Source organism: Amblyomma maculatum, chromosome 8, assembly GCF_055883805.1.
Source record: "Amblyomma maculatum isolate TAMU_Amacu chromosome 8, ASM5588380v1, whole genome shotgun sequence".
Taxonomy (NCBI): Eukaryota; Metazoa; Arthropoda; class Arachnida; order Ixodida; family Ixodidae; genus Amblyomma; species Amblyomma maculatum.
This window is the reverse complement of record NC_139351.1, coordinates 110,942,335-110,958,169: the sequence shown is the minus strand read 5'-3', so window position 1 is coordinate 110,958,169 and position 15,835 is coordinate 110,942,335. Positions and strand designations below refer to the sequence as shown.

Below are 15,835 nucleotides of genomic sequence, written 5' to 3'. Positions count from 1 at the left end.
ACTTAGAAACTTGACTAATTACTATAATCATTTAACTTGTGCCTCTATTAAACCAACATACTCATCAGTCCACACTCGTAAGTTACCAGATTTTATAAAAAAAGACCACCCAACATAGGCATAATTTGCCACTTTAACCGTGCCATAAGAACTTGCCTGCGTGGCCTAGAGGCAGCGTGTCCAACTCGGAATCTAAAACACCTGGAGGCTAGATTGCGATCTCACCCTTTTATCTCAAATGCAAGCCCCAAGTTGGCAGTGCCTGCAAGCTCAGCTACGTCCAGTGGTTTCATGACTTTGCACAACCCGACAGCGCATTTTCTAAAGGACGGGGCCATGTTAAAAGAGCCCTTCCTGTCCCCGAAGGTGGTACGAAATATGAATATTTTGTGGAATAGCGTGCACACCTCGTTCAGTCAGAACAGTATTTCTATAATTCAGAAATGAAAAAAAAAATGTGCCAGAAAAAATATGCATATCATTTCACATCGAAATTGCGGCACAATCGTTCTATGTGCAGTATTTAGGGTGGCATCATACCCTTTCACTTCCAATTTAGTATCCATCTGCTAGTCAAGCTAGAGACTAGTTTTGCAAGATGAATTCACTTCTAGCTATAACATGGTCATTGCTTTCAAAGCATCGTTGCGTCCGATCCGGCCAAGCAATAAAGCTAAATGGCTGGAAAAGCAAGGCACCAACTGCAGGTCCCTCTGTGCTTGTATCGCTTTGCTTCAATATGCACCTGCGTTGGACGCAATGTTGCCTTGAAAGCAGCGACCGTGTTATTGATAGAAGTGGCTGAGCCTGTACCTCCATTTGTATGCAATTTTTTTTTTTTTTTTCAAAGGATATACTTTTTGCAGCAAGCTTTTCACAACCATCAACCATAAGTGAAATCCGTGTCAAGGAGAGAATGTGAACACACTCCACTGGGGAATTATTTATTTTTTTCAATGATTTTGCTGTTGCCGACTTTGCCTGCTTGAGAAACTTCTCTGTGTAAGTTTGCTCAAAACAAGTTCCACTCTAGTTCCCTTTCACCATCAGCAGACTTTCAAACGTTCTCACACACAGATGAGCGGAACTCAGAGTTTTGTTCACAGTACTGAATATTCTCTTGCATTCAGCATTGCTGTGGGGAATAGAGAGGATGCCCAGCATAACTGTTGAAATTCTGTGGAACCTGGGCGATCCGTCGACACTTCGAACATTTCTTAATTGTGACCACTGCACGTCGCACTTCGACTCATTTAATATGTCCGCTGGGACCTGGTACGCTTGCAAGTTGGCAAACTCAACTTCAAGCGTGTTGATTGCATCTTCTCTTGATTCCCCGCTCTGCTGGGGGAAGCAGCTAGTCGCACAAAGGACAAGGCCAACAATGAAGTGACAAAGACCACAACCGGTGCGTACAAAGGCAACAGCGGCAACAGGCATGACAACAGGTTTGAGGAGGTGCTATCGAGCTTTGAATATAGATCCGTAGCCCCCCTAAGTAGACGACAGAAGTCACTACAACCTTGCCGCTGCTGCTGATGATACTATGAATACATGCTGTCCTCTCGTGGCAGCGTAAGGTACTAGGTTGAATTTTTTATCAATTTTCACGTTCTTTTTTTTCCCGCAAATACAATTCAAGCAAAATTCGTAAAATCATAACACTGGTCGAAATCCGTACATTTTACGGAAAATTCGGAAAAGTTGGCAGGTATGCACATAGCACTTTGTCGAACTCTGTGCCAATCGCTCAATGCCAGAAATTTGCAGTATGAAAAGACAGTGCTAAAGGCACTATCGTGTCTACTCTTTAAGGCAAAGCTTAAGCGTCCTCCTAACTGTATTCAGTTGGCCCGAAGCTCAAAACCATCTGACATCATTCAATAAAACTTGCATGCATCGCTTACTACAGTACGCACTCAACTGCATCATAAATGGCTTTTACAGCTGTGCATGTTATCAGGATCCAGCTGTATAACCCCAATGGACACCAATTAAATGCAGTGTCAGTTCAATGCCACTACTGAGGACCCCTTCAAAATCAGCTCCAGAAGCCTATTCGTGCATTCAATGGTGCTTGCCTCGGCAGCACAACCAGGAAAGCAGATGTGGAGCACAGCGGAGGATAAAAATGTGGTGGCAGCAAAGATAACGAAAGAAAGAATGCTGAAGGCTAGGGTACGGCAGAGGTGGTCGAGAGCACAAGGAGTCAAATGAAACAGGAGAGCAGAGCAAGAATGGCGGAGACTGTCATGCTCTCTCTGCAACAGTGGCTGCTGCGAAGCACTTATCATACAGAGGCGTGGTGCCAATGCAGAGCCCAAGTGCCGTCGCTGTTTAGCACCATGTGTTTCGCACGCGACCACATATGGTTCAAATACTGCAACAACTGCACTCTAGTTTTGCATTACCGAGTATCATAATCGGCAGCCAATATTGTGGTGTGACCTTTACATACCAAAGGAAGGCCCTAGTTTGAGGTTTGCTACAAAGTTTAATATGCTCAGGTAAACTGCACCATATGTGTCAAAACTAATCTAAAGAAACTCTGCGTAGACAGCATGCAATAGCTCTTCTCAGCTTCACACTGATGCTAAAAATGGGTTCAAAATAGAGGTGCACAAAAATTGGAGTAGAGTGTTTATGAGTGCTGTGTGTACTGCTGTACAATTTTTCCCGAAAGCTGTGAGCTTGCCAAGGCCCACAGAAAGATAAAAATTTACTTACTTGATAGTTTGCCAGTGAAATGGCTGGGTTTTTGAGTTGCTGCACAGAATAAGAAACAAACACACGCTGCAGTAAAACTGATAGAAGCAGTACATGATACAGCAATGGTACATGGCACACACATTAAGACAAATGGTAATGCCAAGCATAAATGGACAAGCCATAAACATGATATTTTTGTGTTAAGAACCGATCCTTATCTGCCTGCTAGCATGACATGCAGACAGAGGTCGAGGCGTACCATGCAAGTCATTATAGAGAATAATAGAAACACAGCCCTGCTATAAATGCTGCACTGAATTGTCAAAACAGATGCCTACCTCAAGAATTAATGGCGGGAAGTAGTTGTTGGTTTCCCAAAGCTTTAGCAACTGTAACGGAAGGGTAAGGAAACATTGGTGCATTCCAGAAATCAAGTACAAACACTTTCAGAAGTTTCAGAAGGTCAGAAAACCATTTGTCCAATGGTCGTCTGAGTACAGTAAAGCAATACGACTTCAAAAAGAAAGACATGGCTGCAATGATTTCTAGGGGCAGCCTTAACACAACCATAACAGCTGTCTGTGAGGAGGTGGAGTACTAATTAAGTTTAGCAATGCGTCCATTTCTTTTTAAACTTGCACGAATATACCATATGACATAAACAAGCAAAGAATGAGCGTAAAAATCTGAAACACCATCCCTTATAATGCAATTATGATGTTTTGCAGCTTGCAATGAAATAAAAACCGAAATTTTGTGGTCTATGAGCTTGCAGCTGATCAACACTGAGAGAGACAAGGTGAAGTTCTTGCAGTAATAGTTCTAACATATGCATATCGTGGGGAAGCAAGCACCATAATATGATAATATGAAAGCTCCCTGTACTTTTCAAGTGAAGCAACACGCTGAGCGAGCATGGTGCTATACAAAGTAGAAAAATCAAAGGGATGCAAATATGTGAAGAATGAACTGCTGATAGAGGAGAATCCTTATGACGGAAAGCTACCAGACCAATGAAGCAAAAATGCTGCTTTCCCGAGATAACAGCACAGAGGCACAAATACACACGGAATTCCCTGCCACACATGAACTACTGTGCATGCTTTGATCACACTGCATTCTTACATTGAGACGCTTATCAAAATGGGCACAGCTGATTGTAGAAGATGTAGAAATGTAGCATGAAAACCTATGTGAAAACGTATAAATTATAGTGAAAGTCAAGCCACTAGCAGTTTTATCAACAACACGTTAGTTAGTTGTTCTAGGTGATGACACTGAACTGCAGCACACCTGGGGTAGATGGCATGTGTTTGTCGGCCAGAGTTGTAAACTGAAGCCTGCTATCGTTTTCTTCCGTGGCTTGCATTAAGCTGGTGCCCAAGAACGGGCACAAAGTCAAGGCAAGCCAAGAGCAAAGCCAAGCAAAAAGATGAGAAACTAAAAGAATGAAGGGGAGGAAAATTGAGGTATACTGTCTGGAGAGAAAAATGGAGAGAAAAATTTACTGGCTGAACAAAGCTATGGATTTGCTTCCAAATATTTCAACTAAGCCACTGCCTCATTTAGGTAATTTTCTTACTTTTCATTCTTTTTTTCTTTTTCAGTTTGATTTGATTTAGTTTATGGGATTTACCATCTCAAAAGCAACTCGGGCTATGAGAGACGCCGCACTGGAGAACTCTGGAATTTTCGACCGCCTGTGGTGTTTATAGTGCATTGATATTGCACAGCACACGGGCGCCTAGCTTTTCGCCTCCATCAAAAAGGCCGGGATTCGATCCCGCATCCTTGGGCACACAAGTCAAGTGCTCTAGCCACTGTACCACCATGAAAGGGCGTTTTCTTTTTAGTTTTCTTTTTTTCCCCTTGTGGGATGAGACCAATACGTCATATTCGCACCAACTGACCCACATGGTCACCATGTTAATGCTTGTAATTTATCTGCCTCGCGATAATCCTTTCACCTGTCAACAGGACCTGGACTGCTTCAGACCTGTTCAGATAACAGTTAAAAAACAGCGTATTCCAAAATAACTGGGGTGCTTTTGCATGTATGCCACACAAAAAGTCTACGGTGAAAAGTAGATCGGCACCTGCATGGGAGCAGAACTTCATTAAATTAATGTTTTTTTTCTCTCTCCCTTGGAGTTTGTCTTACAACATATGAAACAGCACATTTAGTAGGCGCAGCAAGAGGCATCCCTTATATATGCAACTGTGCTGCTTAATAAGCTCAGCTGTAGGACAACACACTCTAAACCATTTTCAAAAATCGCAACATTGTCCACAAGCTTCGCTGTTCGCGATGATGGCTTTCTGTTGTTTTGTCATAGCACAAACCTAGGAGTTAGGAAAGGTGAGAAACAGAGACAGGGTTACGTTGACAGTTCTACACCAGGACAATGGAACAAAGTGTCACCATATACTGTGTGCACTACTTCACTGTACTCCTGCTTCATACATGTTGGCAAGGGAACATGGATCAGTTGAGGACAGGGACTGGGGAGGGAGCTCAAGAGGCCTATAGCAAACGCCCTCACTTTGGCAAGCTTTTGGCCCTTCTCCTCATCAACGCCAATGCTGGTTGTGCAAAAGATTGGGACGACCACTTTGTCCAATGACTGCTTCAATCCATCAGCGTTCTTCCGCACGCTGCAAAAGAGGTCCAGGAGCATGACATTTTTCCTGCGCATGCAACGGACACCACCGAGAAAAAGAGGGAGAGAAGAAGAGCATTTGCGATTAAAAAATAATCCACACAAACAGAAAAAGAAGGATTGAGCGTTACAAGAGTATAAAAAAAAAATAGAGAGGGAAAGATTCCAGAGAACCGGCTAATTTACCAGTGGTGCAAGACATCATTGATCAAGTATACAATGTGCAGTTTCATGTCAAAAGGGGCACCAGGCACGGTGATCCTGAGGAAAGAGACGAAGAAAAGCATTTAGAGAACATAAAGACATGCAGCAGTAAGCTAGAACATATTTTCTGTAAGCGACGTTTCTGTGATCATGCGTTACATTTTCGGCATAAAATGGCACTCGAAACGCAGAAAGTATGCACAAATCGACACGAAATTGCTTCACTAAGCTTCTTCGTTTAGCCAGATGATAAAATTCATGCCATTAATGAAAAGCGACGGCTAATGCACATTAGTCAACAAAGTACATTTCAACATCACATCACAGAACTAAGTGTTGATGAGTAACACAGTGTTCCAATTTAATTCATTCTTTCCAGCCTTATTCCAACCACACAGTTACGTGCGGAAAGAAAAAAGCACTGGATAAAAACTTTCAGGCACTAGCTGTGACATAGGTGACTAGGCAGATTACAAGCAGGTGGCTACAACAACAAAGCACTACATTTCCAAGTGCCGTGGCACTTTCACCAAGGAAACAGAATATGCAAGGTGCTCTTAGCTTTGCTTACTTCTTGAGGAGATACTGGCATATTAGCTCATTACGTTGGGGAGTGGTTGAGTGAGAAAAAATCCAGCCCTTTCCGGCCTGTAAAGATGAAGGACTCATACCTTTGAGACAAATGTGTACGAAATAAAAAATATATATATGATTTTCAATAATATAAGAAGCACAAACAGCAGTTCTACAGCCAAGAAAAAAAAAAAAGTAAACATCTCGTATTTCCTCCAACATTGTTTGCTAAGTTGACTCAGTGATTACATTCTCATGGTACAATTAATTTTCCTCAATCTATTGTGCTTTTAGTTTATTGTGTAACTAAACCATGCTAATAGTCCTGTTGCAAGGAAGGATAGGAGTGGTGGAAATATTCATATTTTGTTTGTACTTTTTTGTTTTTGCTGCTGCAGATTTAGAGTTTGATCTCTTTATCACAGCATTATTGACCATTTGGCTATGAAAAGTAGCATCACGAGTCACTACTCGAAAATTAGCACTATAGCAGAGCCTTTTAAATTGGCTTTCATAAAATGAACCTTCTTCTAAAAAATGTAAATCCAATGAATCCCATCAAGGTTCCTTCTCCCTTAATGCTAACGCGACCTAGCAGCTGGGGCACTTATATATCCTCACAGCAGAAGTGTCTGAATTGCTCTTTAATGCTCTTACATGATACCACTCCCATCCAGAAAGACAGTCAAACATAAACAGCTAAACAATGCTTCTGACACGAAACAAACACTAAAGAGCATAAAGAGCAGTTGAAAAAACACCCTCCCCACCTCAAAGTCGTGTTAGAAAGCACTGCAACTTGCAAAGACTATGTAAAAGAGTACATGGAAAAAGAATTCTTGCTCACTTGTTTCCTTTAAAATGATGCATTAGACATCACTATACATTGATTGCCCCATGGTGTTTAACTACAACCCCTAAAGAGTTTATATATCAATTGAGACATATTAAGCAAAGCAATATACCTACTGATACAGCATTTATTGTCATTCCAATTTCTGGAACAGTCTGGCTCATGCCTTGTAGAGAATTAAAATTATTTATCAGTAATTATAAGGCAATTTTTCAGGTCCCTCATAGGACCCAAACATCAACCACACATCTCAAACATCAACCCCACATCTCAGCCCCTTCATACATTGAAACCAAAACAATATAAAAGAATACATTCAATTATAAATTACTTAGGAGCCACGGGTGATACCACATGATGGTCCATGCATGCTAAACCCTAACACATCATTTGAAAATGGCCACTGAAACTGCATCCTGCCTAATGCTATACAATGGAGAGGTGCACTGATATGCCCTAGTATTAGCTAGACATGCTTCAATCGGTCTATAATGCTGCAATGAGCTTATTTCCTGCATACCGAATAACAGGAGCTAACAGTTAAACGACTTTGCTGACAAAACAACTAAAAGCAGCTGCAGGAACCAATGAAGAATGCTCAAATTACACAGCAGGATTTCTCGGAGCAAGCAGAATGTCCTGTCAGAGAACCTTTCTGCTAAGATACAACTGAACCTCCTGAGACACTTTCAGCACACCGCGGCACCAGTTTAGGCGCAAGAAAAAGACGGCCAGGATATGGCAGGCTCACCGAGATGGCGTCCTTGGTGCAAGACTCAATGATAGGCTGAAGGATCTTATCCAATTCTGCAATTTCTACGTCGCAGCTCTTTGCCTGAGCCATCAGCTTGTCATCCTGGGCCTTTCGTATGGCCTCGTCTAACTGCACCTGAAATGGAGAGGGATCAGCCTTTTGATATACGGACTGCATCAGTGACACCTCGGTATCTCTTTTTAGTGGTGAAAGTAATCTTCTTAATTTTATTAAATAGGAACGACCTAAAGTGATGTTCATAACCTTGCCGGCAGTGTGGAGGCGTTTCCTTCACCAATTTTTTACGCATGTGAATAAAATCTTCACTTTTTTTTTCTGTTTCAAAGAATTATAACGACTTGGAGTTCACTGCCTGTCTTGTCTGTGCCTATCTGTGCATTCGTCTTTGTTTGTGCCGTGGAATCTTTCCTTTTTGTTCCCATGCAGTCAATGCGACACAACTCTGCAAGTTGCACCTCTGCTGATGAGAACTGAAAGCTGTCATGAGTAAGCTCCCTAAAACAGCTTTTCACTGTTGGAAATTTTCAGCAGGCAATGCACAAACTGTCTATAACCCGTCTTTGGACTGTCTACAAAATGTTTAAACCAGGTCATAACACCCCTTTGCATTCCCACTGGTTAGTGATGAACGACTGTTGTTTTCCGACCAGCAGAAGTTGACCATGTGCTAATTGCAATTTTTCTCAAAAACGTAAATCACGGTGCCAGATTTTTCTTAGTTGCTCATGCCAAATGCCCACATGTCAACATGCTGTAAGAAGGAAGGAGCAGTAGACTAAGATGGAGCCAGCCTTTCTTGTTCTGAATACTTCCGCTTACCTGTTGCTGCTGCAAAAGGACTTGGTGCTGAGCGGCCAGGTTCAGCTCACTTTGCCGAATCTGGTCCTGGATTTCCTGTATCTGCTGCTGGAGTTGGGCTAGTGCCACATTGGATGTAGCCTGCCACGGCATAGGACCAGGTGGCGCACCAGTTGCCACCTGTGGGACTTCATCTTTTGTCTTCATCGCTGCAGAGTATGGCAGGTGAGAGTATAATGACTTCACTGTGATTACTGCTGTACTAAAGTGTGGAATTCATGTTTTATGCAAAGCACATAATGCAGCTTAATCGGTCGAAAAGGCATCACTATTACCGTAACCCAAAATTGAGAGTAACATGCCAGAAAAAATATGTACATGAGGTTGTATCAAAATTGTGATGCAACCATTCATTGTGCGGCATTCAGGATGATGTCATACCATTCGCTTCCCAATTAGCATCCATTTGCTAGTTAAGCTGGTGACTAGTTTGCGGTAAGAGTACAAACCTAGGACATATATATCTCTGATTGTATGCCATTAGTTCTAAGTGTAAGTGTCCCCTTCAAGAAATGTAAGAGACACTGCACCTCCCTTTCTACCAAACTCAAACCAACTAAAGAGGTTTAACACTTTTCGAAATCCTACGCCAGCCTCTAAATTCCAAAAATTTGCAGAATGAAAAGGCGGTTTAAAGGCGCATCATATGCATTGTTAAGGCAAAGCTTAAGCAGGGATTAAGCAGCCTAATTTTTTTTTATGCATTTGCAATTGAGCGCTATTCCTATAAAATGATCAAGTTATCAATGTGCTTTTGCTGTAATTGAATGGTTCAAACAGAAAAGAAGTAAGGTTTAGCTTACAAATACAGTTGCATGGCTACTACAATCACCTGAGCCACTAATTGAAGGCTCAAACTCAACACAAGAGCAATCGCTGTAGGCAGACAGACCCAAGACATAATCAATCACGGTTCCAACAGTGAAATCTTCAAGTTATGCCTTACTTCTCTAATTTTATTTTAACCAAGTGACAATATTATATGCCCTGCCTCTGTTCAAATATCTCCCACTCACTGGACATGCATTCCTGCAAACAACTACTGTTTGCAGGAAAGATGACAATAAATACCAACTTAAATAAGAAACGCTGAAGTATGCTTGCAAAATATGCAAAATATACAACAAAAAAAAAAAGGAAACTTTGGATGATGGAAACAACATAGGCTCACCATTGCACAATCCCAACAAATTCTAAAAGATGGCATTCTTGTAAATTATGCACAATAAAAAGTGAAAGCTAAGATGTATTTAAAAAAAAAAAGTGAGCTCTAATTAAAAAATGCAGGCAAAGCTGATGCTTCGAGAATTTCTATTCAGATATAGGTGAGGTATCAATTCCACACCTCACCTACATTTGACTTTAAGAACAGAGATGAACTCACTTGACAGCTAGTGAAAGACCTACAGCTGAACTTATCACAACTCTTTACAGCGAGAACAGTACCAGCAGCACCTGATGAAAATGGCAGCATTGTCCCTGTAATGCCTTGATCAGGAAAATCTCAACTTGAGAAGCACCTACCACCGCACCCGTCTAGTTGGAGAGCTGGCTACCTCCCTGCTCCCACCAATGATTCACCTTCCAGAAGCATTATCTACCACGAATCCACCTACCTCCACACCAGGCAGAATGAAAATGTGAGAGATAAATGGAATTCAATGATGCAATGAAAAAGCCATAGGTCTTCCAGAAGCACTGCCTACCCCTCCATCCACTGTCACTCTCGACCCACCTCCATCCTCCAGAAATATTCTGTTGTGCATGTGAAATTTTTGCCAAAAGCATCAAAGTAATCACTGATGAGTGCAAATCCAACTGCCCTTGCAGCCTTCTCACACAAGGTTTCATAATCGTCATGTAAATTTATTTTTCTTAATCATTTTGTCATCCAAAACGTCTGTCTCCTAACCCCTTGCTCAAGACATTTTAATTAAAAGGTCGACCCTCTGGCTGATGCACACATGGACACATATGCATACATACGCATCAATAGTAAAAATCCATATCAATGAAATAAAAATTATGGGGGACATTTAAGCTCCACCTTTAAGGGCATCATGCAACACCGTAGGCAACCAACCGACATATAAACCCCCCCTTTAACCAAGCCATTCGAATGTGCCTGCATGGCCTGGGAGTAGCGTGTCTGATTCAGCATCCGAGAACACTGGAAGGTTGATTCTTACTCCACCTTCCCCCCTTAAAAGAGCAACCTGAGTTGGCAGAACTTTCTCACAAGCTATCCAAGGATCAGTTTTCAGCCACATCAGCAGCCAGCTACCACCTTCCAGTGCCATGCCCATGACTGTTTCTTCGCAATGCCCACCTCAGATTTTTCTACGCAGCTTGCCCTTTAAAGCTATTGCGTTAAAATGTCAGTACAGACCACAGTCACGTACAGATAAATGCAGCTGAAAGTGAGGGCGGATATTTTAGATGATGTCATGTCTCATCTCTCTGCATATGAGCACATGACATCAACCGCAATGATAGCTGCACCTAACCATGCACCTCCACTCTTATTGAAGGACAAGCTTCGAAGGCTTTTTTTCTTTTAATGGCAATTCATAGCGCTCTCTCTCTCTCTCTCTCTTGAAAGCAGTAAAATTTGTTGTTTATTACCGGCAAACGGCACTTTTGAACAAAGGAACCAAAACTGAGCTATGTCATGAATAGGAGTGCTTGGCAGAGCAGTAAAATGAGGCCATAAACATTATCAATAAAACTGTTACATTAGCAGCTAAGCCAGTAACTGAATTTATAGAGCTGATAAAATACCTGAAAACAAAGTTGATGGTCTTGTTCTGCAAACGTGGCTGTGTAAAGACACAATGAGCGACGTAACGTCTACCCACAAAAATAATTCCAATGAAGCAGCAAACTGCAGCCATTTTAATGCCCACCTAACTTGTTCATGATGGATAAGAGGGCGCAGACGGAACGTGGACACAGAGAAGAATACAACAAGACAAGCGCCGTTGTCTCTATCCATCATGAACAGCTTTCAACTAGCCCAACTTTACATTCTGCTGAACCACTTAACTTGGCTGTGCAATGTGTCCAAAATCTCTCGTTAAAATGTGTCAACTTCAAAATACTAGAGCTGCACTTCCTTCAAATCCCTCATTCTTCAAAGGCAAGCAAGGCATAAATGTATTTCAAGATCCCTAATAGCAAAACAGCTCATTACATGTTCACAACTAATTTTTATCGCACAACTAATGGTACAGGCCATTTCGAACTTACAGGGAAACTGGGAACCTGTGGCCATAATGCTTCGCGAAGCGCTGCTGATGGCAGCTGGACAGAATCAGCAGAAACAGAACGTGTACTGTGAGCACAGCCGGCTGCTCTTTCCGTGCAAGCCTTTGGGGCCGTCTGTTCACAATGGTCCTCAGCAGCAGCAGTTCTCAAAGAGCAGCGGCCACGTGCTACCAGTTTCCTCTAAGTTCTAAGTATAAAAAAAACCTGTACATGGGTAATCCTCTATATCCTGCACTTGCAAATGTCTGAACAAGCACAGCTTGTAAATAGTAACAACATGACTAAAACGCCACCAACAGTACGGATTCACAAAAAGAAATAGTGAAGCAAGTACCTCGTGACAGCCATGCACCTCTACATGGTAAGAACAAGGTGCAAAAACAAAGCGCAACAATGAAGTGCTTAACAGTAAAGAGCTACTGCTAAAGACTAAATTTTATACTACTCCCTTAGTTCAACAGGCTAACCAGCTAAGCTCACTGACACCCAATTGCTAGGGCAAGGAAACCTGTAATCCTATCAGGTTCTAAAGCATGCAAAATAGGAATTAAAAAGAGATTATGATGCTTACACTGCATAAAAGATGCTATTATATGCTCCTATCAAGAATTAAGATGGGCAAAAAGATGGAAGAGAAAGAACAAGGACCAAATGCACCTTGGTTGATCCAATGAATGCAATGACAACTGTACTTCTTCTTCCTCTTCGCTCATGCCAGTGTTCCACAAACTGGTTCCTCATCTTTATCTTCTACAGAACACGGCACCATTACAAACCTTCGAGCCTTTGGTAAAGTGCTTGAATGTTTGTGTGCATATGCAAGAGGTTTGCATTTTTACACTAGCGCTACTCTTTTCACCTGCCATGAGATTCCACAAATGCGCCTTTAGATGCACTTTTACCTCCTCTTCATGCGAGGAAGTAAATAACTTTTTTCTTCTTTTTTTTTCAACGTAAATTGTTTTGAAAGCCCCCATCACACCTGCTGAGATGACAGAGTGGCTCCGCGCGGAGTTTTAAATAATGAAATCAATAAAAAATCCCAACAAACCAGTGTTTGAACAGTAATATTCAAAAGCAAATGCTGATTCTGCCACGCTGTCTCAGAGCTCTTGACAGGCTCTAATGAGTTACGAGTGTTGTAATGTGGCATAAGCAGGCAGTATGGTTGAGATTAAGCTCAGCCCCTTCCCGGCTACACAGGAAGCTGTGTGTAGCTGGTGTGGTCGGCTTCTTTGCCACTCACAATTCTGTTGTGTGGCGACTTGGTGCTTGTAGTAGGCATAGTACTCTCCGCCGAAAAGGAATGAGAACTTGGGGTTGTCTTTCTGTTTCTGCTTGGTCATCTGCTCGAATTCGGGTCCATTTCGGGCGACAAACTGGGCCAGTTTGTCGATTATGTTGCGCAGCTCCTGGTCTGCAACGACAGAGAGCATGCGGCTCAACGGGGAACGTTCCGGTATCATATTCCTCGCAGCAAAACGAATAACGTGTGGAAACACAAAATCGGTATGGGCTGTCGACTCATCACATCATGCAGGTTATCGCGGTGCAACAATAATGTTTGAGCTATTAGCTACTGTGTACAAGAAACATCATTAACAGTACTTACATCGAATAAATCTATGAAGTCAACCGATACCGACTACTGTGAGCTGCCTAGAAGACAGACGGGCGCCCGGCTATAGTTGAAAGCTAGTGGCGTATAGACGAGATGCCGCTAATTTGTGAAACTTTTATAAAAAACAATATCGGGGTTTCATAGCGGCCGTTTAGTACACTCCGCAGAATTATGCCAGCAACGATTACGCGCGGAGTGGCTAGCCGGGCGTCTTCTGCTACCACATTTCGCGGGTTTTAGCTTACAAATATTTCAAGGTGCCAGAAGATCGCAGTGTGCTGCCCACAATTAACGAGCAGTACTGGCTGGTTCAAGCGACACCGGCCTAACAGATACCGCGAAATCTTTCTGTAACGATCGGCGTGCTGTGCACATCAAGGCGTGCGGTTCGTCTCATGGCGTCAAGCGAGAAGCCGGTGTGCGTCGCATTCGCATGGAACTCAGCTTCGACGACAATAGACGGCATAAGAGGTAGCTTACCTGGCGGGGCAATGGGCATATCCATCATGTTTGGTATTAAAGAGCACAACGCTAATATTTACAACTTTGCCGATCCCATCGCAAAAACACTCGACACTCAACAACGCGCAAGCGCCGTGCTGACATCTGGTGACCTTTGAAGAACAACCGAACAACCATAAACACAAAAAAGTATTTTACATCACGTTTACATTAACATAACTACCTTCATTAAAAAAATTAAGCTGAATATTCCCTTGATGTGCAACACTAAGATTAAAAAACTGAAACTGTACTGATGCTGATGATAACTTCTGACTTCTTGAAACAAACACAACACCTAACTCTTTGATACCAACAACCTAATTTTTGGTTGCATATTTATTCTTTATCATGCAAAAACATCACAGATCATTACGTGCTGTTTGTCTAGAATGGCTTAAATATTCACACAATCAAATTTTTTATGCCTGTTTCGGTTTCGATTTCCGCAGTTGCGTGATGGATTTTGGCACGAGCTGTTGTCGGGCTAGTTCGTGAGTGTCTGCATAAACCACGGCGAAATTACGCTAAAAAACATGACCCACAAAAGAGAAGAAGACGTAGCACAGGACAAGCGCAAACTATCAACTGATTTATTTAGGGCCTGAAGCGGTCTGACCCCCTAAATATGGAAAATTCACCGCATGCGCGCAAAGTACATGCGCTACACACCATGAAAAACGTGAATACTCATCATACCCGAGGCTAAAAGACAGAGTTCAAAAAAACTAATTCGTTTTTGTGCAGTCCAATTGACGCATCACTAACACATTTATTATCATTCTTTATAAAAATTCTAGGGGCACTTTGGACTACTAAAGAAGGGCACCCGTCCAAGGGCCCAAGTACTTTCCTCGCAGCCTACAAAAGCGCAAGTGCAAGTGGTTCTTCCGGACGCTATCACAGGCATCAATTTAAGTTGTAAGATTGTAGCGGTAATCCAGCAGATAAACATATTTAGCCAGCAGATTGTAGCCAGCAGATAAACATATTTCTTACCTTTAATTTCATGGTTTTCGATGGCGCACTGATGCTTGTCTGCGCAACGCACCGGGCTGTTAATTGGACCTCGTCGAACGAAATTATCTCCTTCCCGTCGCGTGCATGGCCTGCTTCAAAAAGCTTCGTTCCTTTTCTGATGTTCGCACCTCGAATTACTTTCTCAGCGCCATTAACAGCTCCAAATCCCGCCCCTGCAATCAGCGGCACGTCGCTAGCAGACGACATCCCTGCGGAGACGTGGATGATGATGATGCTTAAAACTTTAATTTCCACCGATTTAGGAGGCCCCCTACTCCCCGCTCCTGGCACGCAGGCCTGAGGAACGAAGGCTGGAACCTCCGCGACTAAGGACTGGCGAATATACATTGGTTATTCGCGGCCTCAGCCGCCGGGCGGACGGCTTTTTGCTGGTCAGCGGGGACGTCGCTTCGCAGCAAGGCTACCCTGGCTTCTCTACTTTTAATGTTGTTTCCTAGTGCCCGGATACTTAGGCACTCGCTCGCTTTGCAGGCTTTACATTTATCATTTTTTCTCTCATCTATCTGGGTGTGAAACAACCAGACAGGGTTTGGAAAATTTTCGATTTGTAATCGCCGCCAGGCTATGGCCTCTTTATTATTTAAGCTAGGATCCGTTGGCGGCATCAGACGTCTTCCTAATCTATAATTTTCGATTATTTCTTTATAGGTTTGCAAACGTTCGTCCATCGCCTGGCCGTCGGACGGCTCCGCGTTTGCCCGGAGAGAGCCTTCATGGCGGGGACGAGGAACCGGCCGCGTGGGGCTCTGAACGCAGCATCTACGGTGGCGGCG

General features: G+C 42.7%; 1 protein-coding gene across 3 annotated transcripts in view; it reads right to left on the bottom strand.

The window, feature by feature from the left end:
• scaf6 (SR-related CTD associated factor 6) overlaps window positions 1-14,156 on the bottom strand; it is a 44,159-nt gene extending 30,003 nt beyond the window's left edge. For 2 of the 3 annotated variants that reach the window (XM_084577222.1, XM_084577224.1), the window contains exons 1-9: window positions 14,001-14,156; window positions 13,146-13,316; window positions 8,594-8,781; window positions 7,751-7,888; window positions 6,145-6,221; window positions 5,556-5,630; window positions 5,253-5,397; window positions 3,048-3,098; window positions 2,728-2,766 (exon numbers count right to left, since the gene is read on the bottom strand). In XM_084577222.1, coding sequence (XP_084433348.1) covers window positions 2,728-2,766; window positions 3,048-3,098; window positions 5,253-5,397; window positions 5,556-5,630; window positions 6,145-6,221; window positions 7,751-7,888; window positions 8,594-8,781; window positions 13,146-13,316; window positions 14,001-14,028 — 912 coding nt within the window. In that variant the 5' untranslated portion in view covers window positions 14,029-14,156. The remainder of the gene's footprint in view (window positions 1-2,727; window positions 2,767-3,047; window positions 3,099-5,252; window positions 5,398-5,555; window positions 5,631-6,144; window positions 6,222-7,750; window positions 7,889-8,593; window positions 8,782-13,145; window positions 13,317-14,000) is intronic. The other variant, XM_084577223.1, reaches the window with a different exon arrangement.
• Window positions 14,157-15,835: the final 1,679 nt, after the last annotated feature.